The sequence below is a fragment of the Saimiri boliviensis genome, chromosome 9 (assembly GCF_048565385.1).
Source record: "Saimiri boliviensis isolate mSaiBol1 chromosome 9, mSaiBol1.pri, whole genome shotgun sequence".
NCBI lineage: Eukaryota > Metazoa > Chordata > Mammalia > Primates > Cebidae > Saimiri > Saimiri boliviensis.
The window spans coordinates 64,293,040-64,318,564 of record NC_133457.1 but is presented as its reverse complement, the minus strand read 5'-3'; the positions used below and the strand labels follow the sequence as shown (position 1 = coordinate 64,318,564).

General features: G+C 52.3%; 3 protein-coding genes across 6 annotated transcripts in view; 1 reads left to right on the top strand and 2 right to left on the bottom strand.

Moving 5' to 3' along the window:
* The window catches only part of TTC21A (tetratricopeptide repeat domain 21A), a 30,704-nt gene extending 18,389 nt beyond the window's left edge, over positions 1 to 12,315 (bottom strand). The window contains exons 1-9 of the mRNA XM_010341485.3: positions 12,119 to 12,315; positions 10,790 to 10,919; positions 9,854 to 9,964; positions 8,982 to 9,148; positions 7,151 to 7,273; positions 5,105 to 5,262; positions 3,108 to 3,192; positions 1,335 to 1,433; positions 159 to 351 (exon numbers count right to left, since the gene is read on the bottom strand). Coding sequence (XP_010339787.1) covers positions 159 to 351; positions 1,335 to 1,433; positions 3,108 to 3,192; positions 5,105 to 5,262; positions 7,151 to 7,273; positions 8,982 to 9,148; positions 9,854 to 9,964; positions 10,790 to 10,919; positions 12,119 to 12,145 — 1,093 coding nt within the window. The 5' untranslated portion in view covers positions 12,146 to 12,315. The remainder of the gene's footprint in view (positions 1 to 158; positions 352 to 1,334; positions 1,434 to 3,107; positions 3,193 to 5,104; positions 5,263 to 7,150; positions 7,274 to 8,981; positions 9,149 to 9,853; positions 9,965 to 10,789; positions 10,920 to 12,118) is intronic.
* A 60-nt stretch (positions 12,316 to 12,375) lies between these two features.
* Positions 12,376 to 23,485, top strand: GORASP1 (golgi reassembly stacking protein 1). Of its 3 annotated transcripts, none has more exons than XM_039461958.2 (9): positions 12,376 to 12,548; positions 16,390 to 16,470; positions 17,064 to 17,267; positions 18,813 to 18,899; positions 19,038 to 19,168; positions 19,410 to 19,623; positions 20,448 to 20,598; positions 21,054 to 21,206; positions 21,458 to 23,485. In XM_039461958.2, exons 1-9 carry the CDS (start codon positions 12,486 to 12,488, stop codon positions 21,724 to 21,726), a joined length of 1,353 nt encoding a protein of 450 aa, XP_039317892.2. In that variant the 5' UTR covers positions 12,376 to 12,485; the 3' UTR covers positions 21,727 to 23,485. The 3 variants fall into 3 exon arrangements, with proteins under 3 accessions (XP_039317892.2, XP_010339789.2, XP_010339788.2); XM_010341487.3 differs by lacking the exon at positions 12,376 to 12,548 and adding an exon at positions 12,568 to 13,618 and having other exon boundaries at positions 21,132 to 21,206; XM_010341486.3 differs by lacking the exon at positions 12,376 to 12,548 and adding an exon at positions 12,570 to 13,618.
* The window catches only part of WDR48 (WD repeat domain 48), a 45,238-nt gene continuing 43,196 nt past the window's right edge, over positions 23,484 to 25,525 (bottom strand). For both annotated transcript variants that reach the window (XM_074406056.1, XM_039461957.2), the window contains one exon: positions 23,484 to 25,481. In XM_074406056.1, the coding sequence (XP_074262157.1) occupies positions 25,386 to 25,481 (96 nt within the window). In that variant the 3' untranslated portion in view covers positions 23,484 to 25,385. The remainder of the gene's footprint in view (positions 25,482 to 25,525) is intronic.

Below are 25,525 nucleotides of genomic sequence, written 5' to 3'. Positions count from 1 at the left end.
ACTGTGCATTCCCAGAAAGATGCTCCATCATACATTGTACCCTCAAATGCACGTACCCTCCAAAGAGAATGCTTTCCAGCACGTCTCTTCTGGACCCATGGAAGCCACCCGGTTTGGCTCCCAACACCCGTCCTGAGCCCTGCCCCGCCTGCATGCACCTGTCAAAGCAGCCATGCTGTCCTTGTCCAGTTTCATGGCCTCTGAGTACCACAGCAAGGCCTCTTTCACTTGGTTCTTCAGGATGAAGAGATAGCCCAGTTCCGTGGCCACATGGGCATAGGAGGGGGCGACCGTGAAGGTGCGCTCGATGAAACTGCACACTAGTCCTAGAATCACCTGGTGACTTCCACACTGCAAGAACAGGAAGATGGGAATGGGGAGACCAGTCAGTTCAGCCTGGATGAGCAAGGTCATGTCGGAAATGGGGGACAGTTTGGCAGGCACGCCTGGGTAGGCTCAGGAGAGCCCAAGAGGTACTCTGTGTCTGGGCAGCTGGGTCTGTGGAGCTGTCTGGCTCCCAAGGAACCTCTCACTGGCCACATCTGTGGAACCTGCCTCTAGCCACAGGGTCCTCTGAGGGACCTAGCCCCTCTTGGCCACAGTAATTGGTCTAAGGATTCACCAAGAGGTTTTTCAAAAATTGAAGCTGAATGAAAGAACTTATTTGTGTTCCGTATTAAGAAGTGGTCACAAAGGCTGCCATCAGCCATGTTCCCTGCCACGTGTGGAGAACAAGGCAGAGAGAATCAGACACACAGAGGGAGAGATGTGTCTTGGTGGTATGCAACTCCACAGTTCTGGTTCCTGAGGTCCCAGAGCTGCCTTCATTCTTACAGCAACAAATTCTAGTAAATCTTGCTTTGGGGCTGAAGGGTCTGAAAGAGACACAGATTTGTTGGCAACCTGGTCTCGTTGGACCTTTCTTGATGTTTGAGAGGTCTAGGCAGGCCATTCCCAGGTCACTTCCACAGAAAAGAATATGGGAGCTGGGTGCCCAGGCACTGGAGGCCAGAGCTAGGCATGGCTCTGCTGCATAACAGCTGTGATATCACCCACTTTCCCAAAAAAGGCACAGCCCACTCTAAAAGCACTGTCAGACCCCATCTCCCTGATCTTCATGGCATCTCTGAGGGGCACCTAGGCTAAGGACATAGAGTTCACATGTCACAGTTATCAGCCAGAGGCAAGTAGGCTATGAGCCACTACCCTGAAAGGACACGTTTGAGCCAGAAGGGAGGGGCAAGGCACTCAAGGAGCTTCCTGGGGGAGCACAGGCCTCCTCTGAGGAAAGCAGGGAGAAGCACCATTTCAGAACCCGAAAAGAACCTTCTTACCAGTCGGCTAACCACCAGAATTTTTTTAAGATGGAGGCTTGGATTTTGGGGCTCCCTCGTCTCTAATGCCTTAATCAGATTTTGAACATGATTGGTAGCCTGTGGGGACAAAACAGAGAATGTCAACATGCAAGGTGCAAAGTCAGACTTAGGCGTGGTTCTCAACCCTAGCTGCACAGTAGCATTAGCTCGGAGATTTAAAAAATACCCATGCCCAGGCGCAATCCTCCCAGAAATTCAGATTTCAGTGGACTGGAGTGGCCCAGGTATCCGAATTACTTCAAAGGCCCAGAGGTGGAGCGCCTGGGAACACTATTCAGCTAGAGCTGGCACTGCCCCTCTGTTCCTGAGTTTGTCTTTTCTTTTTTCTGACCGCTCCTTACAGAGCAGGGCTAACCCACAGAGCGGCCCCGATCCTGAGTTTGTGCTCTCAGACCCACCCAGGCAGAGCCAGGAGCCCTCACTGTGCCCACGTGCAGTCTGCCAGGCCAGCACAAACTAACCATGCTGGCCCAGAAGCCTCTGCTCCATTTTGACATGAGTCAAATGTAAGTCAATGTAACTATCCAAACTTCCCTGTCCAACACATGTTGAGCAATTGGTCACTGACAGATTCCAAAGCTTAGGTTCCTTCCCACTCCCCACATAGGAGTAAGGAATTCTTAGTTACCGGATGCAGAGAAGTGCCAAAAGCGAAACCCAGGGTGGTTATGGGTCCACTGTGTTCAGTAAGCATGAACAAAATTAGAACTGGGTAGCCAGCCAAGGTTTGAGGTGGGAGTGAAGGAGGGGCTGACGCTAAATTCCAGTTAGGTAAAGGCTAAGTCTGCCCCTGAGATTAACCTTCAGGCCCCAGGAAGGCCTGCTTAGGGCATTGGGGTCACAGGTTGCCGAGGAGAGTCCTATTCTCTTATTCCTACCCAGAGATGAAAAGGGCTGGGGCCCTTTTGGCGGGTTCTTCCTAAATACGGACTCTCCCTTCTACCTCACCCCATCCCACAAAACCCACAACCTCAGAGCTGTGCAGAAGGAACCAGAAGTTTCCCCTTCCCACATGACTCTTCCTTAGAGACTCTTGGTTTCCCATGCTCTCCATTGAGGCAATGTATTTCACTTATCTAAAAGGCAATGCTGTGGCTAAAAGCACAACCTCTTTTTGAAAATGATAACCTGTCTGGCACTGAGGTTTCACTAAGAATTCTAGGTGTTTCTGACTGCATTTGAGGACTATTTTCAGTTTCTTTGGAAAACTACAAGACTCAGGAGCATGCTTGGGGCCAGGTATTACCCAGCCAGTGCCTGGGCAATTCCAACTACCCCTAAATAAAACGGCATTGCCTGATTTGGAAACACTGCTATGACTTCTACTCAGTTAGCACTGGTGGAATTACAGTAGTGTGCCAGGTACTGTTCCCAACTCTACCACTTCTTGTCACATGTAGTCCTCCTAACAACCACACCACTGTGTGGAATTATGTCCACTTTACAAACAGGAAGGCTGAGGCCTATCTAAGTGGGACACCTGCCTAGGCTTCCACACGTACCTGGCAGAGCCTAGCATCGTCTCACTGCCTAATGCTGCCTGACTCCCAAACTATATGACACAAAGAGTCAGACCAGAGCAGGCCTCCTTGGCAGCGGATACAGAGGTGGGGCAGGGGAGCTGAGATTCAGGGGCTCCCTACAAAGGCTTTGGGTCAGGGGCACAGGTTATGAGGGGTTCCTCCTTGACTCTGTTTCAAGGCTCACCTTCTGAGTCTTCAAATAACTTACTGTGGTCATATTTCCTTCTCTTGCAAGCTCATGCACAGCTAGAATTTGGCAGGCATCAATATTGCTTTCATCTTTTTCTAGGATTCTGAGGGAGGAAGAGGAGGCACAAGAATTGAGAGTATTGATAGGCAAGGCTGAGATGGTGAGTTGGTGACTTCTGATTGTCCCCTCTTCTTTTAATAATAGACCTCCCAAATTAGCCAGGCACAAGCTGCTCAGAATAAAGACTACATTTCCCAGCCTCCTTTTGCAGCTTAAGTGTGGCCACGTGACTAAGGTCTGACGTGCAAGTGAGGGGTGTGCTGTCCAGTTGTGCCCTACCGGCATGCCCTCCCTTTCCATCCTTTCCTCGTGCCTACTGTCTGGAATGTGGACCATGTAAGCATTATTTTAGCAATAGCGGACCAATAAGACAGAGGGGCCTGGGACTCCCCAGAGTTAATCCGTCATCCTAGCCCTGAGCCACCACCCAAACTTCACCTGGAGGAGGAATAACCTTTTATGTTAAGTTGTGTATCTGAGGGTATCTTTGTCACAGAAACTTATTCATAACCCAATTAACCAGACATGACCACAGTGCCAGGGTCTAGAGGTGGCTAGAAAGGTACTTGGTGGGGCAGTCTGTCACTGCAAGATGGAAAAGGAACCTTGGTTTTAATTTTGTGCCACCTTGAAGCTATAGCTTCTGACCATACGATGAAGTTTTCAATCTTCCATTTCTTTATAGAAGGATTCCTTCCCATTTTTCAGCCTATCAGGGAATAGGCTGACTTTCTGCTTAATAGCAGGTTACTGTAACTCACATACTAAATTCCAACATGATTAGGTACAATCAGCATTAAAAAAAGTTCTAGCCATTTCTGATACTTCCAAAAGCACTGTAAACTTCATACATTTGAGAATTAACAAAAACCACAGCACATTTTAAAATAACTTAAAGACCAAAGAAGAATCAGAATAGATATTAGAAAATTCTTGGAGCCAAATAATATGGAAAAATATTACATATCCAACTGTGTGGACTCTGCAAAAATGGTACCTCGAGGGATACCCACAGACTTAAATGCCTATATTCTAAAGTAAAATTGAAAATGGTTGAGACAGGCATCCAATTCAAGAGTCAGAAAATAGTCCAGCCATGGTAGCTTACACCTGTAATCCTAGCATTTCGGGATGCTCGGGTGGGAGGACTGCTTAAGGCCAGGAGTTGAAGACAGCCTGGCAACACAGTGAGATCCCATCTCTACAAATTAAAAATTTAAAAATAAAAATAAAAACTAGTATTTTAAAAAGACTTAGAATACAACAGCAGAACACTTTGGAAGAAAGAAGTTGGCAGGAAATAATCAAGTTCAGAACAGAAATTAGGCTGGACCTGGTGGCTCACACACATAACCCAGCACTTTTGGAGGCCAAGGCAAGAAGACTATTTGAGCCCAGGAGTTCGACACAAGCTTGGACAACATTAAAAAAATAGCTTATGAAAAATTAAAAAATAGCCAGGTATGGTGGTGTTTGCCTGTAGTCCTAGCTTCTCGAGAGGCTGAGGTGGGAGCATCACTTGAGCCCAGGAGTTCAAGGCTGCAGTGAACTATGATTATGCCACTGCACTCCAGCCTAGGCAACAGAGCAAGACTTTCAAAAAAACAAAAAAGGCATAAATTAATAAATCAGAATACAAATATCATATAGATTTCATAATATAAAATAGAAATTGTAGTTCTTTTGATGGGTCCTTCCCTGTCTCTTCTAAACAATAAGCCCTGTTGCTTGATTTAGCCATCACAGGCCACAGCTCCCAGCCTCACATTATGATGAGTATTTCATTTGCTTGCACCCATCATCTCTCTCCTCTTCCTCCCGGTTTGGCCATAGCACAATTCCCAGTTCCTCTATGGGCGATATTTACCTTTCTGTGTTGTTCTCCTGCCTTCCCATCCCATGAGATGGTAAGATACGTGTGAGTGCCCTTGGCTTGGAAAGACGCAGCAGCTCACCTGTGTCCCATTTCTACTGTCTGCTCCCAGTCCTGCCGAGCTAGGAACAGCTGCATCTTCAGGATGAGGGCTGGCAGGAAGCTCCCTGAAGTCACGGTGATCTGGTTCACCACCTCCAGGGCCTCTGAGTAGTTCTGCTGCATCATGAAGTACCTAGCCTGTCGGGACCCAGACGGAAGAGCCTCCATGAACGCAGTGCCCATGAAGGGAGTTTGTGTGTGTGTGTGGAGGGGTTGTTTCAGTGTCTCCATGAAAACAGAAACAGAACCTGACACATGGGCACTGTGGGCCCTCTCAGCTGGGCCAGCAGCCCCACAAAGTCCCTGGGAGAAGGAGTGACATATCAAGGTTTACAACAGTTTTGGGTTCCCAGACAGGAAGAGCAGGGCCTTTGGGGAGATGGCGAAGCCCCAAGCTTGGGACACTCAGCAGGCCTGGGATAGGACAAGGCCATGTGAGGTCACCCTGAACGGGAGAGGTGAGGTCATTGGGCACCTCCAGTTCCATAAATTTCTCATTCATTTCCCATTCACTTTTCTGTATTTCATCACCGAAATTGCTCGCCAAGGCCCAGTTTAGCAATTCGGAGTCAGTCAGGGTTTGCTGGCAACTACTTCTACTGCAGGGCTGTGGAGTTTCTTTTGCTGTTGATCTCTCAAGCCTGTTGGGCTAGGATCACGGCCTCTGCTGGCCAACACCAGCCACCAGGTTCTCCTGAGAGTCATGATACAGGGGCCCTGAGGGCCGGGGGCAATGCTTCTAAAACCTGAAATTGGATTCTGAAAAGCTGGCTTCCCTTAGACCTACAGTAACCCCATTAAGAGATCTGCCATTAGAAACAAGTGGATTGTTCGATATAATGAAGATTTATGTATAAACATGTTCACTGCAGCACTTAAGTGCATAACCAGAAATAATCCCAATATCCAAACGATAGGGGACTGGGTTGGTAAATTACATTCTGCCCATACAATAGAAGTCTGGCTACATCCATGTTCAAACTGACATTTTGAGTATTATACAAAACATTTTAGCCCCCTACCATCAGGAGCAGGAGAGTTGGCGGCTGATGGCTCTCAATAGAGTCTCCCTCCAGCAATCACCCACGGTTGAAGGGAGCTGCTTTGTCTCAGGTCACACCCGCCCCTGGGGCAGCCCACCTCCAGTGTCAAGGCACGATGGGGAGCTCACTGAAGGGGCATCCCGGCTCCAGAGTTCTCCACAGAGTTGGCTGCGGCCTTTGCTGTGACTGTTCACAGCCCGCCTTCTCCTTCCACAGGTGCTGGTGCCCTCGTGCTCTGTGATAACCTGGCTCACAATCATCTCCATTGCTTTCTGGCACCCAGAAAACCAACCTAATGCGCACCCTGGACTCAAGTACAGGAAGAAGACTAGAAGACACTGCGCTAAAACGCTTCCATGTGTTTTGGGGTGGTAAGACGAAGCCTGCCATTGTAACTCAGCTTGTGACGTTTTTTAGATCTCTGTTTTCCTAAATAAGTACATATTCTTTTGTAATAAAAATATATACAGTCAGAAGAAAATACGAGGATATTTTTTCTCTCAAGGATTAAGTCAATGAGGGTCACAAGAGAAAAAAGGAACTTAAGATCAGAAAATATGGAACACATAAAATATATACCTCCCTTCTCTTACAGCACACTAAATGTATTTAACAGGTAGACAAAAGTGAAACGGGAAGGTCAAAAGAAAAGAAGGGAGAAGGGCACTGAGTGAAACCAACAAAGAGGCAGGAGAAAGCCTGAGAGGGTCAAGGAAGGACAGAGCTTGGGAAAGTGACTGAGAAGACCCCCATGCAGATGAGACAGAAACTCGGATCAAGCAGGAAGAAATCTGAGAAGTAGAGGGGGCCTTGGACTGCTGTGCTACCCTGAGTTGGTTGCTCAACCTCTCTGGACCTCTGCTCCTTCATCTACCAGATGAGACATCTGGAGACTGAGGGTTTGGCCTGGGGGTACCTGGTGGGTCTCTGGCTCCAGTGCGCCAGCCAGGAATACTTGGACCTCACCCTTCCCCACTGCTCACCTTTCCCATCAGCCCCAGCACATCTTTGGTGTCCTGAATTCCTTGTTCCAGGTACTCGATGGCTTTCTTCGCAGTGTGGGGCTTGTCTGAGGTGAGGTCCACCCAGCCTCTGAGCACATAGCCCTGGGATGAGAACAAGACGAAAGATAAAGTCCTTGGTCCTGCAGAGCCTCAACCTAGGCTGCACATGACCCACCCTTTGCCACCCAGCAGCCTGAGGCCCTGCCAGGCACAGCCACGTGCAGATCCCAGGCCAGCTGGCTCTCTCTCACGGCCAGGTCTCCCATTGTTGCTTCATCTGGAAATGCCCTGCAGCACCCCTCCCACTCCCAAGCAAACCCCTTCACCTGATGCCCTGCTACCACTCCTTACAACTCAGCCTCGGAGGCCCTCGCTTAGGAGACCTCCCTCCCTGTACCCTCACAGCTCTCCACGACCTTACTAAGGCACACTCACCTGTCCTGTCACTGCCTGTTTACACTGGGGTCGGGAGCGAACATGGGGGCCTAGGCAGGGCCACTCCTGATCTCTCCACTTCTCAGGCCAGCAGAAGACCTGGCCCTGCACAGGAAGCCCAGGAAAGCCCTCTGAGGGGTGCGCAGGAGCCATTCTGAGTTCATGAGCCTCATGGCCTCACTGAGTTCATTAGCCTTCCCCCAGTCTCTCCTGGCAGAGGGGGAGGCCAGGCCTGGGAAGCAGACTTGGAAGACCCTGCCTGAAAGCACCCTTGTTGATGGCCTAGATCAGTATTGCTCTTTTCTATTATCTATCCTAAGGAGTCTCTTTAGCTACTGTTTTCTTTTCTTTTTTTTTTGAGACGGAGTTTCACTCTTGTTACCCAGGCTGGAGTGCAATGGCGCAATCTCGGCTCACCACAATCTCCGCCTCCTGGGTTCAGGCAATTCTCCTGCCTCAGCCTCCTGAGTAGCTGGGATTACAGGCACGCGCCACCATGCCCAGCTAATGTTTTGTATTTTTAGTAGAGACGGGGTTTCACCATGTTGACCAGGATGGTCTCGATCTCTTGACCTCGTGATCCACCCGCCTCGGCCTCCCAAAGTGTTGGGATTACAGGCGTAAGCCACCGCGCCCGGCCCCTAGATACTGTTTTCTAATCAATCGCTCTCCCTCTGAGAAATGTTAACAACTCAGATATACCGTATCTATCTACTGTGTACTGTATGTATATCTGTGTTTTGTACGTAAAGAGTAAGATTTTCTTCATCCCCTCTCCAGGGACCACATCTACACCCCTGAAAATTAATATCAACCCTACTGAGAAGGAATGGCCTAGACTGAGGCTTTGACTCCCACATTAGTGCAGCAGTCCAGCAGCTGCACTGCACGAGCCGCCATTCAGTTCTGGCCGAGCACTACAGGGCGGGAACGGCCCAGTGTGGCCAGCTCATCTGGGTTTTCAAAAGAACCAGTGAGTCTGGACCAGCCAGGGCAACATGGCAAGACCCAGTCTCTATAAAAACTTTAAAAACTAGCTGGGTGTGCTGGCACACACCTATGGTCCCGGCTACTTGGGAGGCTGAGGTGGGAGGATCGCTCATGCCCAGGAGGTTGTGGCTGCAGTCAGGTCTCAAAAATCTTTTTCTTAAGAATATGGTGGAAGCCGTAGAAAATCTATCTAGAGATCAGACTCTGTGGACAAATGCCAATGTCCTCTGCTAAGCACAGTGACAATATGCTTGGGGCCCCTGTGAGACCTGGCATTTTGTCAGTGGCTGGGTGTGGCTCTCTCCCAGCTTCAGGGCCCTTTGTGGGAGTAAGGTGGCATCTGCTGTGATGTGTTTGGCTGCTGTCCCCATGGTGTGGTCAGTACCTCTCTGAAGCCTCTAGAGACCTTCAGCATGTGGTTAATGTACTCTTTGGCCTTGTCATGGCGGCCCATGAGCCAGAGGAAGAGGCCGGCATAGTACAGGGCGGTCCCACTGGCTGCCTTGCGTATATCCTTGAGGCTGCACTCGAGCTCCTGAATTGCTTCTCGGTCTGTGAATCCAGGAGTGAAGGAAGAGGGAGAGTTAGGATGAGGAAGTCTGCCTGGGTCTGCAAGGGCCATGGAGGACCCAGGGAACTACCTCTGGGTCTTCCTCAGACACTGTGGGTCTCCCTCAACATATGCAGCATGCTGTGTTTCAGCCCAAGGCTGGAAACCAGCAGTCCCTGCCCTTGAGATGCCGCAGGGGCTGTCCTGGCCTGGGCTCAGGTATGCTGTCTCAGATTCTCTTCTCTTCTCTGTGTCCAGCAGTGTGCTGAGCAGGCAGACCAAACCCAAATCCTTAGCCTCAGGCCCACAACTTACTATGAGTGGGGAAACAGTAGTGGGTAGTCTCTCTTGGACACTTTCCCTGACTCAAGTGGTAGAGATTAGGAGTAGAATTATACATATTGGCTTGGTTTTCCTGACAAGATCTTGGCAAAGAAAAAGGGTGTTTCCCCAACTCTTGGGATCTGGAGCGTGGACCCTTCCGACTGTTACGGTCTCTGCCTGCTTCCACTCAGTTAGGCCCAGGCATGGAGTCCTCTTCCAGGCCTCCCGGGGGAGAGGAGCATCAGCCACTTCTCACTGGTTAACAGCATCTGCACAACCACAAGGGCACACACCTCCTTTGGCAGCCCTTGAGGGGCTCTGTATCTCTGGGGCAGGGCTTTCTTTCCCCTGGTGGGCCAGGCCTGGCTGAGCATGGCACTCACCGATGGTTTCACATCTTTTGTGAGCATACATGAGGGCCATGGTGGAGCACAGAGACACGTCTGGGTGATGCCTGATGCTTTCCAGGTCACTGATGGCATCCTGGATGTGCTCTGCAAAGACAGTCCACATAGTTATACTCTCAAGCTCCAGGACTACAGGACATGATACTCTGTAGCTGACCCAACGGCTCAGCACTATCTGGCTTCGCCCAGAATCAGAAGACTAACTGGTCTGAAAGGTCCCCAATGACCCAAGTTCCCTGAAGATTGGAGCTCCCTGAAAGAGTTGCTAGTAGCATAGTCCAGACTGTTAGGAGCTGGAGATCTTGGACCTGAAAGGTGTACCTGTGAGTACTTGTGGGGATGCATGTGAGGCTGCAATTATTAGCTGGGTCAGTTCTGAAGAAGGACCTCAGGAAGGGCATACCCAGCTAGTGCTCAAGAGCCACTCGTTACATTGATCCCTCCATGTCCCCAGACATTGGCCATGGGCCATTCGGCCAGTCCTCAGCCCAGGACCATCTTGTGAATGTCAGCCCATTTGCACCTCCATGGGCCTCACTCCTCTCCCGGTACCTGTACCATGCCCGCCTGTCCCCAAACCTACCTCTTCCTCTTATTCTGCCTATATTACCAGTTCTCAGCTTCCAGGCCTGGAATTACTTCAAGAATCATGCAGCTGTCTCTCCAACTACTCATTTTACAGGCAGGGAACCCGAGGTGTGGAGCAGGGATAGTGAGTGCTCTGAGGTCTCAAAAGTCAACTTGATATGGATTACTTAGGCTTCTGTAGGCTCCCGTGGGAATCCAGCCACTGAGTGTGAAACTGTTTTAATGGGACCATAACTAGGATACAAGAAGGCATCCAGGTGGAGCCAACGTGTTAGAGCTGGGCTAGTGCCTGGGGTCACAAGACCAGCACTGCCAAGTCCTTACCTTCTTTGAGGACCCCATAGGCTTTAAAGAACTGCAACACAGGGTCATTGCTGAATTTTTCCAGGCCCACGGCTGCAGCCTGCTGCACATGGCGGAAGTATTTTTCCTGGCTATAGTAAATGATCCCAGCCTGTATGAAGGAAGACATAGCTGCGTTAGCTCAGTCCCTTCTCAGTCTCGGTTCTCTCCCAAATGGGGTGAGACCTGCTCCCTTCCTATCCACTGTTCCCCCTCAGTTCTCCAAAGGGAAAATAAAGAGGAAACATTCAGGCCCCATCCTGTCCTCTAGCAGCCCTGGGGACAGCTCCATGCAGTTTTCCCAGGAAGGAGTTTGGAGGAGTTTGTCTGGGGGACTAACAACAGATTCTGGTTCAACTACGATGGGGAATTCAACCCAGGTTTTGCCTTAGGAAGGGAAGAAGAGGAATAAATGAGGACAAATAATAAGAAAAGTTATATCAATTGTAGTTGCAAGTTATTGTAGGCTTCATATTCATTATCCTGTGCATGGTCCTCTCAGTGTCTTTCCCAGCTAAAGAAGCTTAGGCCTATGGAAACTACAACTTGACAAAGGGGCTGAGATTTTAAAGCTAAGTTTCACTTCCCCTAAGGTTTGTGGGTGCTAGGTTGGGAACAGATGTGGTTGGCCTGTAAACAGCCTCGTGGGCCCTATGAAAGAGCCCAGACACCACCCTAAGGGTAACAGAAAGCAGAATGGTTTTAAGGCGAGGGGTGTTTTCAGATGTCCATTTTTGCCATAACCATTCTGGCTGCTTCTGCACGTGGGGGTGTGTGCCCTGGTCGCAGTAGGGGACTACAGCTGCTCAAGACAGCCAGAGCACAGAAACCAGATGGGAGAGAGGCTGCTGCAGGCGCTCAGGGGGAGAGATGGTGCTGGTCCTGGGCAAGAAGATAAAAAGATGAAAAGAAAACCCAGGAGACATCGAGAAGCTGGCATTTCTTGTAGACAGGCTTAGAAGATGGGTGTAGGGAAGAGGTATGAGTTAAGGATAGGAGATTAAATGGTGATGCCGTCAACTGGCGTGGGAGGCACAGGTAGAGCGAGCTGGGTTGAAGAAGGGATCATGACAAGAAGAGGTAATGGGGGATATGGGATGCGTTGGTATCGGGTAGCTCAAGAACCCGGGATAATAATTTGGGGCTCAGCGGAGAAGACGCGCTTGCCAGGGAGAGGTGGGGAAGAAAGAGCAGGACCGCCCGACGTGGCTGAGGACAGCGAAGGGTGGCAGGAGAGTAGCCGGGCACGAGGTCGCCGGGTCAGGAGCGGGGAGCTACGAGGGAGAGGTCGGACAGCGCCGGGCCACTCACCATAAGGGAGGAGTCACTGCTGCTCATCTCCGGCCGCTCGCACCTCCGGGTCCGGGCCTGGGGGGCGGCGTGGAGCGGGATTCCCGCGGCAGGACCCTGGGCGCTCGGCCGCGGCGGGCGGTTGCACGTTACAGTCCTTGGAAACCGAGCTGCTGGCGGGTTGCTAGGAGCGTCAGCGTGTGGAGTGGGCGGGGCCAAGCGTCAGCGTGTGGGTGGGCGGAGCCAAGCGTCAGCGTGTGGAGTGGGCGGAGCCAAGCGCCCCGCACGGCGCTAGGCGCAGGAATCGAGTGCCGAGAGAGCGACCGTGCCCGCTGCCTGACGGGGCCGCGCAGTGGGACCGGACCGGGTGCCGAGCGGAGCCGCCGCCATGGGCCTGAGCGTCAGCGCCCCGCAACCCGCGGGCGGCGCCGAGGGCTTCCACTTGCACGGAGTGAGTCGCCGCCGCGGCGCCGGTGACCTTGGCGGGGCGCTCGCACCTCCGCGCCCGGGCGTCCGCTCGCCGGCTGGCTGGCGACTGCGGCGGGGTCCTGGCCCGAGCGTTTGCGCCTGGGCTGCGGGCGGTGCCCCTGGCCCTGTGGGAGCCGCCTGCGAGAGGCGGCCTCGCGGGACTCCGGGACCCCCGCCAGTCTGCGGCCGCGGTCGGGCCCCGCGCGCGCCCCGAGAGCCGGCAAGCGTTTCCCGGACCGTTTCCCGGTCCCGCCGCCGGGCTGGCGCTCCTCCCGGGTGAACAGTGCTGGGGGTGCCACCAGTCAGGACGCACCCGTGCACTTGGCACACGTTCGCGCTCGCCTGCCGCGGGCCGCGGGCCGCGGGCCGCGCTCCGCGCTGGGCCTGGGAAGAGTCAGCCACGCCGAGGGCAGTCGCGGGGCCGGGGTCACCGCGTGGACGCCGCTGCGGGGGAGCCCGTCGGCGCGCATCCCGCCTGTTGTAGGGTCGCGAGGGATTCGGGGGTAGAGGGCCGGCGCGAACCAGCCGCGGGTCAGGGGGGAGCGGGAGGGTCAGGAGAGTGCTGCAGAAGCCGCAGGAGAGCGTTTGCAGCTTAGATGGCGCTACCAGGAGGTGTGGAGAGAGTGGGGTGTCTGGAGCCTGGCAGTGAGGGTGAGGAGAGGGGCCCGCAGGCGGACCGAGGTTGTGCCTGCGGAGAGGGAAGGGCGGTAATGCAGGTGAGAGGCCTGGGGGTGGGGCGTCTCTGACCCCGGAGCGCTGCGGGGAAGAGGCGTCCCTGCACCCACCCCTCGCTTTCCCTAGTGCAAAGCCGCTGAATGCAGAGATGAGTGGAGACGGGCAAGTTTGTCGGTTTGTGTGTTTTGAAGGTGGGGTCTGTTGCCAGGTAACCACTTGAGAGAGCTAAAGAAGGAGTTTCTTAACACGGAAACCAGGCTGGCTTGGAGAACCCAGAGTTGACAGGATTTGTGCTTGGTAACGGGCTTTCTTATGGTGAGGCACCTGAGAGCAAGTGTGGGCAGTGCAATGCATCCAGCCAGGAGCGTCTTCTATCAGGTTTGATTAAAGGCAAAGGAACTCAGGATTTGGGCAAGAGGAGGGGTGGGTGGATGATGGGAGCGAAGGCGAAGACAGGAGGGGCCTGCCTGATGGAGAGGCACAAATCGGAGAGGGACCAGGGATCAGAGGTTGACAGTCACAAAAACATACTTTTGAGCTCCTGCTCCGTGGCAGGCAGAATTCTAAGGCTCCAGAGATAAAGCAGTGAACACAACAAACATGGTCCTTGTTCTCCTGAAGCTGACATTGGGATGCTGGTTGGGAAAGAGAGAGCTGAAGAAATACATGGTAGGTGGTAATTACTAGTGAGAAAAAGAAAGCAGATTAAGGGATACAGAATGGTGAGTGGGTGCTATTTTTGATAGAGTGGTCAGGAAGGGCCTCTTCTCAAGTCACATGAGAACACATGCTTCTGAAGGAAGTAAAGAGTGGACATTACAGATATTTAGAGGAATAGTAGTATTCCAGGCGAAGCACCAGCTTGTGCAAAGGCCCCAAGGTGGGTTGTGCTTGTGTGTTTGAGGAAATGCCAGGTGAGGCTGATGTGCTTGGGTGGTGTGGCCGGTGTGAGGAGGAGACCAGAGCAGACCGTGTAGGACCTTGCCTGTTGTCCTGAAGATTTAAGATTTTATTCTGAGATGTAGAGCCATCAGGAGCTTTTAAATGGAGGAGTGACATGACCTTCTTAAATTTAACAACATTGAAGAACAGCTGTGCTGCATTCTAGGAATATTGGTACCTCGATGTGTGCCCAACACTTTGGAGAAGTCGCTGCCCTCAACCAGCTTAGAGTAGTGGCAGATTCGCCAGGAAACAGCCATTAGGAGAGGGCAGTGGTTAGGGGGAGGGCTCTGGGTTGGATTTCCTGGGGTCAGATTACTGAATTACTGAGTACTTGTTCATCTGTCATTTGAGATTATTAAAAAGGGTAAATGATACATAAAGCAGGTGAGGTGGTGCCATCCCGTGGCACTCAACCAACCAGCCCTTAGTAAATGTAAGCTGTGATCCCTGTGAGTTCCATTAGGTTACCTGATTGGGGAAGACAGGGTGGGAGCATTAGGAAAAGCAGTACCTCTAGGGCTGTGGGCAGGCTGTGATGGAGGCCCTTAGGGAGCTGGATGGCAGGCAGTGCCTTCTGCAGCGGGACAGGACAGTGGGCAGCAGCATAGATTTCAGCTGCAGAGCCATAATGAGTGGTGATGGGGCCCAGGTGAAAGAAGTGAAGTGTAGCCAAGCACAGGACAAAGCCACAGGAGAGGGTGGGTGGTGGCCTGAGCCTCTGGACCTCATTAATGATGGAGGGCAGCTGACATGCAGTATTTGGGAGTGGGGAGGGGAGTAGGCAGGCACCTGATGTGGAGTGGTTTGGAAGTGGCCCTGATCAGGGAGTCGCATTGCCCCCAAGCTTTTCCTGAATAACTGTCCTGTGGTTTTCGAAAGATCCCCCCTTACCCACCCCAAGGGTTAGAGGGCAGGGCTCAGAGCTCCCCTGCAGAGGTACCTGGGACCAGCTTGCCCACTGGGCCAAGCGAACTAGGGCCAGAGCTGATTTCTGGGCCACACTCATTCCCTTTAGAAGCCATGGCAGCTTTTGGAGGTGACAGGGAGGGGCTTAGTTGGTGATGTTGCCAGAAGGGAATCCTATTTCCAGGGGCAAACCGACCTTGATCTCAGCGGTTTGTTCTCAGCCTAGTCTCTGAGCTCTCCTTCAGCTTGGGGAATCCAAAACTGGAGGGGCTGGTGTGTAGCAGGAGCCACGGGGCCTTTCCCATGAGGAGGCATCAGGAGCCTGGGCCCTGTGCCTTCTGGGCTGGGTCTAGCTGCTGTCTACACCAGCAGGTTATCAAGTGCCCACAGCCAAAGACCCATCTTTGGGTCTAGGACGGTGGGACAAAGCCTTCACTGTTTAAGCCAGGCTCTGTAAATGGGGCTTTGGGGATGGATTTCTGCCACAGCCTGCAAGGCCTGGTTGTTGTGCTTTTGGAGACAGCAGTGAGCTGGGGAGTTCAGGGAGGGCCAGGGAGCCCCCCGGGACTGGGAATGCTTCCTGGAGGAGGTGTCCTGCGCAGGCATGGAGGCTACACTATGAGGCTGGTAGGGTAGCTGAGCCACTGGGAGGCTCCTCAGTCCAGAGCCAGGCTGTGGGGATTGGCACTGCCCACTCATTGGAGTTCCTGGCTCAGGCCCAGTCCTTCCCCTGGGGTCTGCTCCTCTACCAGTGGCTTTTACCGCCTGCTGGACACTGCCCGGGTCTGCCACCCCAGAGGCTGTGGCCCCCTGGGATCTGGCTGCAAGCTGCCTTTCCCACTCCTCTTTCTGGGCCAGCCCTGGATGTATCCCTCCCGAGGCCTGCCCACTTCCACTGCATGTAAGGGCCCTCCCTTCTCCAGTCTAAACCTTTCTAGTAAACCCTTTTGGCTTTCCAGCCAACCCTAGCCCAGCCCTTGGGAGCAGCATTCCCATGGGCCTCGGCCAGCCTGCCTCCATACTGCCTCCTTAGAGCCCCTAAGGAGGTACTGGGCTATAAGCCACTCCTGAAAGCATCTGTGGATCATCAGGAAGGAGCCGTTTTCCTGAGGAAAATTTGTGCCTAGGAAGGTAGCAAGAGGGCATGGAGTGAACCTTGAGAATGCCCAGAATAGTTCATGCCAGGCATGTGTTGTGGCTTGGGACCCTGGGGGTGCTGATGGTTCCTGAAATGGGGGTGAGGGCTACTTGGAGAGTCCCAGGTTGGCGCAGTGACTGTGGCCTTTGCTGTGGGACAGGTGCAGGAGAATTCCCCAGCCCAGCAGGCGGGCCTGGAGCCCTACTTTGACTTCATCATCACCATTGGGCACTCGAGGCTGGTGAGGTTCCCCAACCCTGCCTCTGCTTTGCTTGCTTGTGTATGGTTGTGTCTCCTTGTGTCCGACTGTCCAACAGGGGGCCCCAGTCTACCCTTCCTTCCCTTTGTTTCTAAAGGCAGTCCCAGCCCTGTCTCCCCTTCTTCCAGGGTTGTACTCAGAGCCTGACTGGGGCCCTGCTCAGTGCTCAGCTTCTGAGCTCTCTGGGGTGGACAAAGGACAGATGGCCTCTTGGAGGTGGCCACAAGGCCCAGGGGGCCTGCCTCTTGGGGCGTGAGGGTTATGAGGGCCCTGGCCAAGGGGCAGGTCAAAGTGGGGCGATGCTGTGGACCACGGAGGCCTTTTGCTTGCTTGGTTTTTTGTGGCAGGCTGAGGGAGGAAGGTTTGGCAGTGCTTGGGGGAGGTGGGGGTTCCAGTGGCTGCAAGCTCAACCCTGGTCTATGAACCTGGCCCATCCACTACCTTGGCCATCCCCCCCAGTGGCCCTGCTGGGGCTGCTGCCCACTGAGGCCCTTGCCCATCTCAGGCCCAGACTTGTCTAAGGGTCCTAGCCTGGGCATGGGGTGGCCTCGGAGTCAGCCCCAGTGCCCCCACAGAACAAGGAGAATGACACGCTGAAGGCACTACTGAAAGCCAACGTGGAGAAGCCTGTGAAGCTGGAGGTGTTCAATATGAAGACCATGAAGGTGCGCGAGGTAGAGGTGGTGCCCAGCAACATGTGGGGTGGCCAGGGCCTCCTGGGAGCCAGCGTGCGCTTCTGCAGCTTCCGCAGGGCCAGTGAGCAAGTCTGGCATGTGCTGGTGAGTGTGGGGTCCGGCAGGGCAGGGTGTGTCGGAGGGATGTTTACTGGGGTGGGTCTGGGTGTGGGCAGAGTGTGAGGGTGGGACATGCAGGAGGGACGGCAGCCCTGGAGCAGTGGCCAGGGAAGACTCTGAGGGCAGGATGTGGTCTCATCCCAGGGTCCCAGAGAGGGCAGCTCATGACTACCGCAGCAGGGTACCTTGCTTCCTATTGGCTATGACTTTGGGCACTTTCTTTCTTACCTTCTGCACCTAGGTTACTTACCTTGAAAGGGAGAAATACCTTCTACTAGTAAAGGTGGCTGTACTGCTGGAATGCTGCTGATTTTACTATTCTCTGTTTCCCTCCGTGTGTGTGTATGTGTACACACAGTCATGTGTTGTGTAACATTTCAGTCAACTGTGGACTACATATATAATAGTGGTCCCATAAGATTATAATACCATATTTTTACTGTACCTGATCTATGCCTGAATGTTTAGACACACACATACTTAGTGCTGTATTACAGTAATATGCTGTGCAGGTTTGTAGCCTAGGAGCAGTAGGCCATACCATATAGCCTTGGGGTGTGGTAGGCTCTGTGTAGGTTTATGTTAAGTACACTCTATGATGTTTGTACAACAATGAAATCACCCAACAAGACATTTCTCAGAATGTATCCCTGTCATTAAGCAACATAACTATATATATACTGGTTTTTCTGGTATCCTGTTATATATTAATTGACATCTGAATGAACCTCAGTGACCAAGCTGTCATAGATGTTCGTCTGTTCACAGACACCTCTGTTCATTGATGGTATGTAAGTGCTCGAATGCTCGGTCCTGCTGGAAGGAGGGTGCTCTGAACTAGAAGTTGGCTGCTTTGTTTTCTGGCCACTTATTTTTCTCACTGACTTCCTGGGAGAGCCTGGCCAAGTTTCCAGCCTTTGCAGCCTGCCTTAATCTGCCCATGAGGGAAACGGGACTAGCGATGCAAATTTATTTGCATTTCCCTGGGAGATTGGAGTGGTGGAACTTTCCAAGGGAGAAGAGAATCCTTATTTGTACCCAGTTTTGCCCATTGCCCTTATTTCCAACCCCTAGGGGTCTTTAGCCACATGCCTGCAGCAGAAGCAGCCACGTAGTGGGTACCTCCTGTGGCAGGGTGTGCTTTGCTTCTTTTAATGTATTTCTCTACTTTTCTCAGCAACCCTGTGAGTAGGTACTCTCTATCTTTAACTGTGGGGAAACTGAGGCTGAGAGGTTCAATAATGTGTTTACATTGATAGCTGGCATCTGGAGCCAGAAGTTGAGCCCAGGGTCAGATTCCAGAGCCTGGTGCTGAGCCCTGTCATGGTACTGCCCTCTGCTGGGCAGGCTGTAAACCTGGGGAGGGTAGGGGAATGGAGGGTGAAGTGAGGGAGGCTGGGCTTGAAGCCCTGCTTAGGGACAGAGGACAAGTGTCCCACTCACCACTTGAAGAGGCAGTTCCTCCTGCCCTTTCTACCCCGCAACCCCACCTCTAGTAGCAAGGCCAGCAGTTTGCGATTCTTTCCTCAGGATGTAGAACCATCTTCACCTGCTGCTCTTGCCGGCTTGCGCTCCTACACAGACTATGTGGTTGGCTCAGACCAGATCCTCCAGGAGGTGAGGAACCCACGGCTTGCCCCTCCCCGGACCCTCTGGATGTGGTGTGGAGAGATGGGTGCTGTCCATGAGAAGTGTCTGGTTTTGTTAAGGCTTTAGTCGTGGAAGCAGGCCTCAGGTGCTGTGCATTTCTCACAGTCCGAGGACTTCTTTACGCTCATCGAGTCTCATGAGGGGAAGCCCTTGAAGCTGATGGTGTATAACTCCGAGTCTGACTCCTGCCGGGAGGTGACTGTAACTCCCAACGCAGCCTGGGGTGGAGAGGGCAGGTACTTCGTGGGGTTGGATGGCTGCAGGGCCAGGTGGGTGGGACCTGACCATTGGGCATGGACCTCAGAGTTCTGTGGTGGAGATGGAGGAGGGTGGGGCCCTGGGCCAGGAATCCTGAGGCTGACCAGTGTTTCAGAAGTTCCCTTTTCAGCCCCTCATTGCTGGTAGGAGGTGGGGGTAGCAAAGGTAGGGAGGGCCGTGGGACAAGCCCCTCGATTGAATATTTCTGGCCTTCGGCAGTCTGGGATGTGGCATTGGCTATGGGTATCTACACCGGATCCCAACTCAGGCCCCCAGCTACCACAGGAAGCCACCTGGTGCCCCACCACTTTCTGCTCCATCACCTGGTGCCCCACCAACTGATGCCTCACTGCATGGTGCCCTACCACCTGGACCCGCCCCGGAGGACTCTCCTCCCCTGGAGACAGGTTCCAGGCAGAGTGACTACATGGAGGTATGTAGGGAGCATCTGCCAACTGGGAAGAGAGGAGACTCAAGAGACTGCTCTTGGGGAGTCATCAGCAACCCTCACCAGGGGCCTGTCTGTGGGGCCTTTGTGATGTGAGAGGCCCATCTACTTCTGAAACCCAGTGAGAGAAGGCGAGCCATGCCTGGAGCAGTGAAACTCACTTTTGGCTCTCTTGCCCCTTGGGTCTACAGGTGAGGGTGGAGGTGAAGCACCAGTTGTCATCTTCATTTCACAAGTGGGAAACTGAGGCTCAGAGATGGGTGCTTGTTGTGCCTGTGAGTTGTGGCAAAACTGGTCAAAGGGCTGGGCCTCCAGAGCCACAGCCAGGATGGTTGTCTGGCCAAGTCTGCAGGAAAGCGCCAGCCCTGCCTTCATGGCTGATGAGTCGGTCCTCTGAGAGCACCTTTGGGCAGTGGGCTGGTGCCTGGGGTCTGTGCCAGGGAATATTCAAGAATGTTCTCCAAGTATGCCTGAATTTGAGGAAGGCCCTCTCTTCTTGCGAGTCATTGATGGGGCCCAGGCAGCAAAGGGAATGTGTCAGGGGCAGGTGGGCACCTGGGGTTCCTCATCCAGGTGGAAAGAGTGCTCCCTGTCAATGCTAACACTGCAGGGGAGGCCAGGCCAGGCCCCTCTGGCCTGACTTCCTGTCACCTATAGAAGAAGGAGTGGCTTACTAAGGCCATTTCCTTCCTTCAGGCAGAGCAGTGCTCCTGGGACAAGGGTGGGCTGGTGGTTAAGTTGGACTGCAAAATTCTTCACCTTGAGACACTGTCCTGATTGTCCCCTACCCATTTCCTCCTCTTCCCTAGGCCCTGCTGCAGGCGCCTGGCTCCTCCATGGAGGAATCCCCTTCTGGGCCTGAGACTCCCAGCCACACTGTTCCAGACTCTGATGGACTTCCCCGTTCTATGGAGACTCCTCTTCAGCCCCCACCTCCAGTGCAGCGAGTCATGGACCCAGGTACTGGGCAGGCCCTGGAGAGGAGTGGGCCCCAGGCTTGGGGCTGGACTTTGGCATTCATGTCAAAACTTTCCCCAGGCCCTGCTGACCCCTCATACTTCATGTACAACAAGATATTAATAGCTGCCTATCATCCAGTCTGGTGTACAGATGGGGAGTCCGTAGTCCAGAGAAGAGAGGTGGCCTCCTTCAGGTCAAACAGCAAATTGGAGACAGAGCAGGGTCTAGGTCCACTGCCACTGTGCTATCCTATGATGCCCAATTCCAGGCCCCTTTCTTTCCTCAGAAATAGGCAGTGCGAGAAGCTCTTAAGGCTGGGTGAAGGGTATCCCCAGGGATTGAGGAGACGACAGTCTCACAGGCTGGACCAGATGCCCTAGGCAAGGTGAGCCAGGATGCTGCTTTCTAGCAGTCAGGGTTTTATGCTGGCAAAGAACTGCACCGCCCTCCCCTAGGCTTCCTGGACGTGTCGGGAATTTCCCTCTTGGACAGCAGCAATGCCAGTGTGTGGCCTGGCCTGCCTTCTTCCACAGAACTGATCTCCACAGCTGTCTCAACCTCAGGGCCGGAGGACATCTGCTCTAGCAGCAGTTCTCATGAGCGGGGTGGTGAGTGGCCATCCCTTTCTGAAGTCCTCTGGGAAGGACCCCGGGTTGTTGGGAAGGATGTCCTGAATTCCTCAGCTGGTCAGAAGCGGGCCGTCGGGTGGATACAGCCACACCAAGATATTGGTACACTCCGTCTCCAGTCCCCCATCAAACCGGGAGTGGCAGTTGGGGGCAGTGAGTGGGGTTACTGGCCCCAGCACCACGGCCCTAGGTTCTTGCAGGCCTCCTCAGCCTGATCTTCTGTGTTGCAGGTGAGGCTACGTGGTCTGGATCAGAGTTTGAGGTCTCCTTCCTGGACAGCCCAGGTGCCCAAGCCCAGGCGGACCACCTGCCTCAGCTGACTCTTCCCGACAGCCTCACCTCTGCAGCCTCACCAGAAGACGGGCTGTCCGCCGAGCTGCTCGAAGCTCAGGCTGAGGAGGAACCAGCAAGCACAGAGAGCCCAGATTTGGGGGTAGAGGCTGAGGGGCTGGCCAGCCAGGCCCAGATCTCTACCGCAGAGAAACACCCTGAGCTGTGACAAGGCCCCAGTGACATATCATGAGGTCCAGATGTGGGCAGGCAGTCCAGGCTGCATGAGGCAGTCAGCTCCATGCCAACCCTAGCCCTGTGCCTGATCCCAGCCCTGTGTGTTCAGCTTTCTAGGCTACAGCTGCAGGTGATGTGCAGAGACTTCTGCTGGCAGGGGCTTCTGTGTCCACTCAGACTCTACTTCTAGTGTCCAAGAGGTGACCTCCAGCATTTATCCTGCCTGACAGTCCTGGCTTTGGGGGTTTCAAACAAGTCTTTTTGGGGTAGTCGACAGCTGGGAGCAGCACCTCAAATTGTTTTATAGGAGCTGCGGTAGGAGAAGGATTCTTTGCTGTTTGGGTGGGGCATGAGGCCTCAGTGGATGGTGAGAGGGGCCATCGGCCTTGTGGGAGGACATCTGTTGGCTGTGTACCCTCAGGTCCAGTGCTTGGTCCTGATCTGGTCACTGGGGCTGCCTAGGAGGCAGCAGGGTCTGGTCATAATCAGTGTGAAGATGAGGTGAGGAAGGAAGGGACTGCTGTCCAGTGTTGGCCTGGATGCTTTGATTCTTCCTGCACAGCTCAGCCCACCCCATCTGTACTGGAAGGGACCCTGGAGCCCTGGGACCACCCCCTTTCAAGTTCTAATCACTGACTCCTCTGTCAGGTGTCCTTGTCCCTAGGCTACGCTGCCAGAGTTGGCTCAGGATGACCACCATGCCAGTCACAGTAGGGAGAGAGAGGTAGCACACCTGCCCCCATCTCCTGGAGGGAGGGGGGCTGGAAATTCTAGGCCCTTCAGCAGATACCCATTTGTGCCCAGACCACAATATTTCTTCTTCCTCAGGGACTACATGCCACAGACCTGTATCCCCAGTGGCAACTTCTGTTAGCTCCCAAACTTAAACAGTGATCTTTTCTAAATATACAAGGCATCTACCCAGCCCCAGCAGTGAATAAAAGTTGCAAGTTTAAGGTCACCACCCTAAGCAGTTTCTCAAAGCCAGTCCACCTGATAAGGTCTATTCACACAGTCCCCAACCCCAAGGGGGAATTAGGGGGACAGGTTAAGAGTAGGTAAAGTTCTACCCACCCCAGGTGCCCCTGGCGGTTAAGGCTAGGTTGGGCCCTCTACTCCATCTGGGGATGGCCCCTCATCACCTGAAGTCCTCTGCTGTGTTGACTGGACCCTCACTCCCACACTGATCCTATGAAAGCTGCCTCTGGCCTTGTCTTCTAGCCTGTGCCTAGTTGAAAGTCTCACCTTTACAGGATTATCTGTAATGCTGGTGTTCGTGCAGGGGACTTGCATGCTCTGTTAGGTGTGCAGGACAAGGACACCTCAGGGCACAGACCAACTATATGGATGGAGGGCCCCAAATCAGCAAACACTTAAGTTTGAAGCAGACCTTTCATTTAAGGCAAACCCTTGTCAAGCCTACCAGAGCAGCAAGTATGTGTGCCAAACAGTAAGGTGGTGTGTCGTCTGCCAAAGTTCACAGGAATGCAGGAAGTAAAATAGAATCGCCACAGGACTATTCTGGGGCCAGCTTCCCTTAATGCTGTAGCCTGGCAGTCTGACCCAAAGTTGCCCTCACCCAAAGGTTCTGGCTCTTCCTCATTTTTACTTCCCCTTCCCCTGTAAGTTGGAGGATAAAATGGGTATCAATGCTAATATTTCCAGGGAGAACATGAAACCAGAGGTTTCTTTCTCTGTCATCTGCTATTAAAACGACAAATGAAAATAAATGTGTACTACACTTTGAAATATTTTAACTAAAGCCTTTATTCTATACAACTGTGAAATACAGATTTTTACCCTTTTGGCATTGCAGACTGTCAATTTTCTGGAAACTGTATTATGGTTTGACTGGAGGGGAAAAAAATACAATCATGCTGGGGGTCGGATCTATGACAGGAGGGGATGAAGCCACCCAAGGCTTAGCACACAGGGCAAAATGACCCAGCAAAATCCATTTCTTTGCTCAAAGGCCCCTCGTGTAAACACAACTGAGGGCTGGTAAATAAGATTTTGTTGTTGTTGTTTTGCCATTAATTCACAACTATTGCTAAAAAATGGGCACCAAAAGTGCACCGTTGTATCCAACAGATAGAAAGGATTTTTTAAAAAAAGAAGCTGGTTGCTCTCTGAGGAAGGGAGAAAGACCATTTCAGCTTATTGGAAATGTGGTCATGTCTTTGCTCACTTCTTCAAAGTGCAGGCGGCAATGGCCTGTCCAGTTTCCAGAGGAAGCTGACTAGCAGTGAGGGAACCCTGTCTCTGCAGTTGTGCGATCAGAATATCTTAAATAGTAAGGTATGGACTGCCCCCAGCTAAACCTGTGAAGATGTAGAAAAGAAGAAACCTTCCCTACCTCCCTCCCCAGTCCCTGCTATGGTGGAGACAGGCCACACACAAGCTAGGGAGGCAGCTGGACCGGAATAAGCTGCCCTCTGAAGGCACTTGTGCTTCTGGCTTCGTACAGGAGGCTCGTCTCACAGTTTCATGGGGGTGGACCATTGATCTACTCTGAATACAAATGACCTTGGAGAGAATCCAAAGTATTTTCTCTCAAAAGTGGAAGTGTTTATCCCCAATAAGTTACATTATGTACAAGATCCAAATGATTCTATGAAAACGTTAAGATTGTTAGAACAGTGAAAAAAAGATCTGGATACAGGCACAACAAAAACCTGCATATAAAACTTTGGAAAAACAACTATATATACTTCTAGGATATGAATATCAAATTAACTCACTATGATCTCCCTTTACTCTGATACCATAACTTTTAGGTAACATTTGAATGAAACTGAAATTTCATCATGGTCTTAAGTTTTCATGGTGTCATGCTGCTCATTCAGAGTAAGAACCTGTGTGGTCTCAGCTCACCTTGTGGAAATAAAACTGGACACAGTGGAGGAAGGAGTGAAATGGCTGTACCTCCCTGGGGTTGCCACAAAGCCAGGACATTATGGGAGGGTGCAGCATCGCTAGGCACAGGCTGCGTAAACGCTGGCCCAGCAGGCCAAGTGCTATGATCCAACACCTGGAATTTCAACAGGTCTTCCTACAAGAACACATCTGAGGCAATATTAAAAACAAGCCCGACATTAATTTTTTATTATGAAATGGGCTGGTTCTCAAATTGTGCAACAGCAAATTCCCATTAAAAATAACTGTCAAGTGGTGAAAACAATTTTTTATATGACAAACTTGGAAAAAGCCTTCTTACCTATTGCATGAATGGAATGTACTCTTTTAGAAAAGCTACAGAGTGTATGGGTTTGAACTTGAAACGCACAGATGTGGCCCGACCAACATGTCTCTAACAAGTGCTAACGGACAGATAAGGTCCTTTGAAACAAAAGGAGGAAGGAAAGTCTGCACTGGCCTGTTGTCAGTCTTCTGTACATCTCGAAAGGCAGAGTCTGCTTGGGGCTCTTCTGCTTTTGCACTCTGCTTCCCTGGGGTAGCTTAATCTACACATGGAGACTGGTTTCTATATTACATTTCGATTAGTCACTTCAATTGAAAGATAATCTCAGTCCATACCAAATCGGCCGTTAGAAGTCTTGCTCCCATTGGGGCTCAGTGGGCTTCCTAGGACTACTCTTGGGGCCAAAGAGGAAGGTCGTAAATGAATACCCAGGAGCATTAGCCCACCCTTCACGTGGACTTCTGACGGTAATGGAGGGTGAGGTCTCCACCGCTCTTCCATATGAAGTGTTTCACTGTTCGAAGGTCCATATTTGGATCCAAAACCTGAATAGCCAAAATTACATTTAAAAATTTCAAAGTCTCTGATA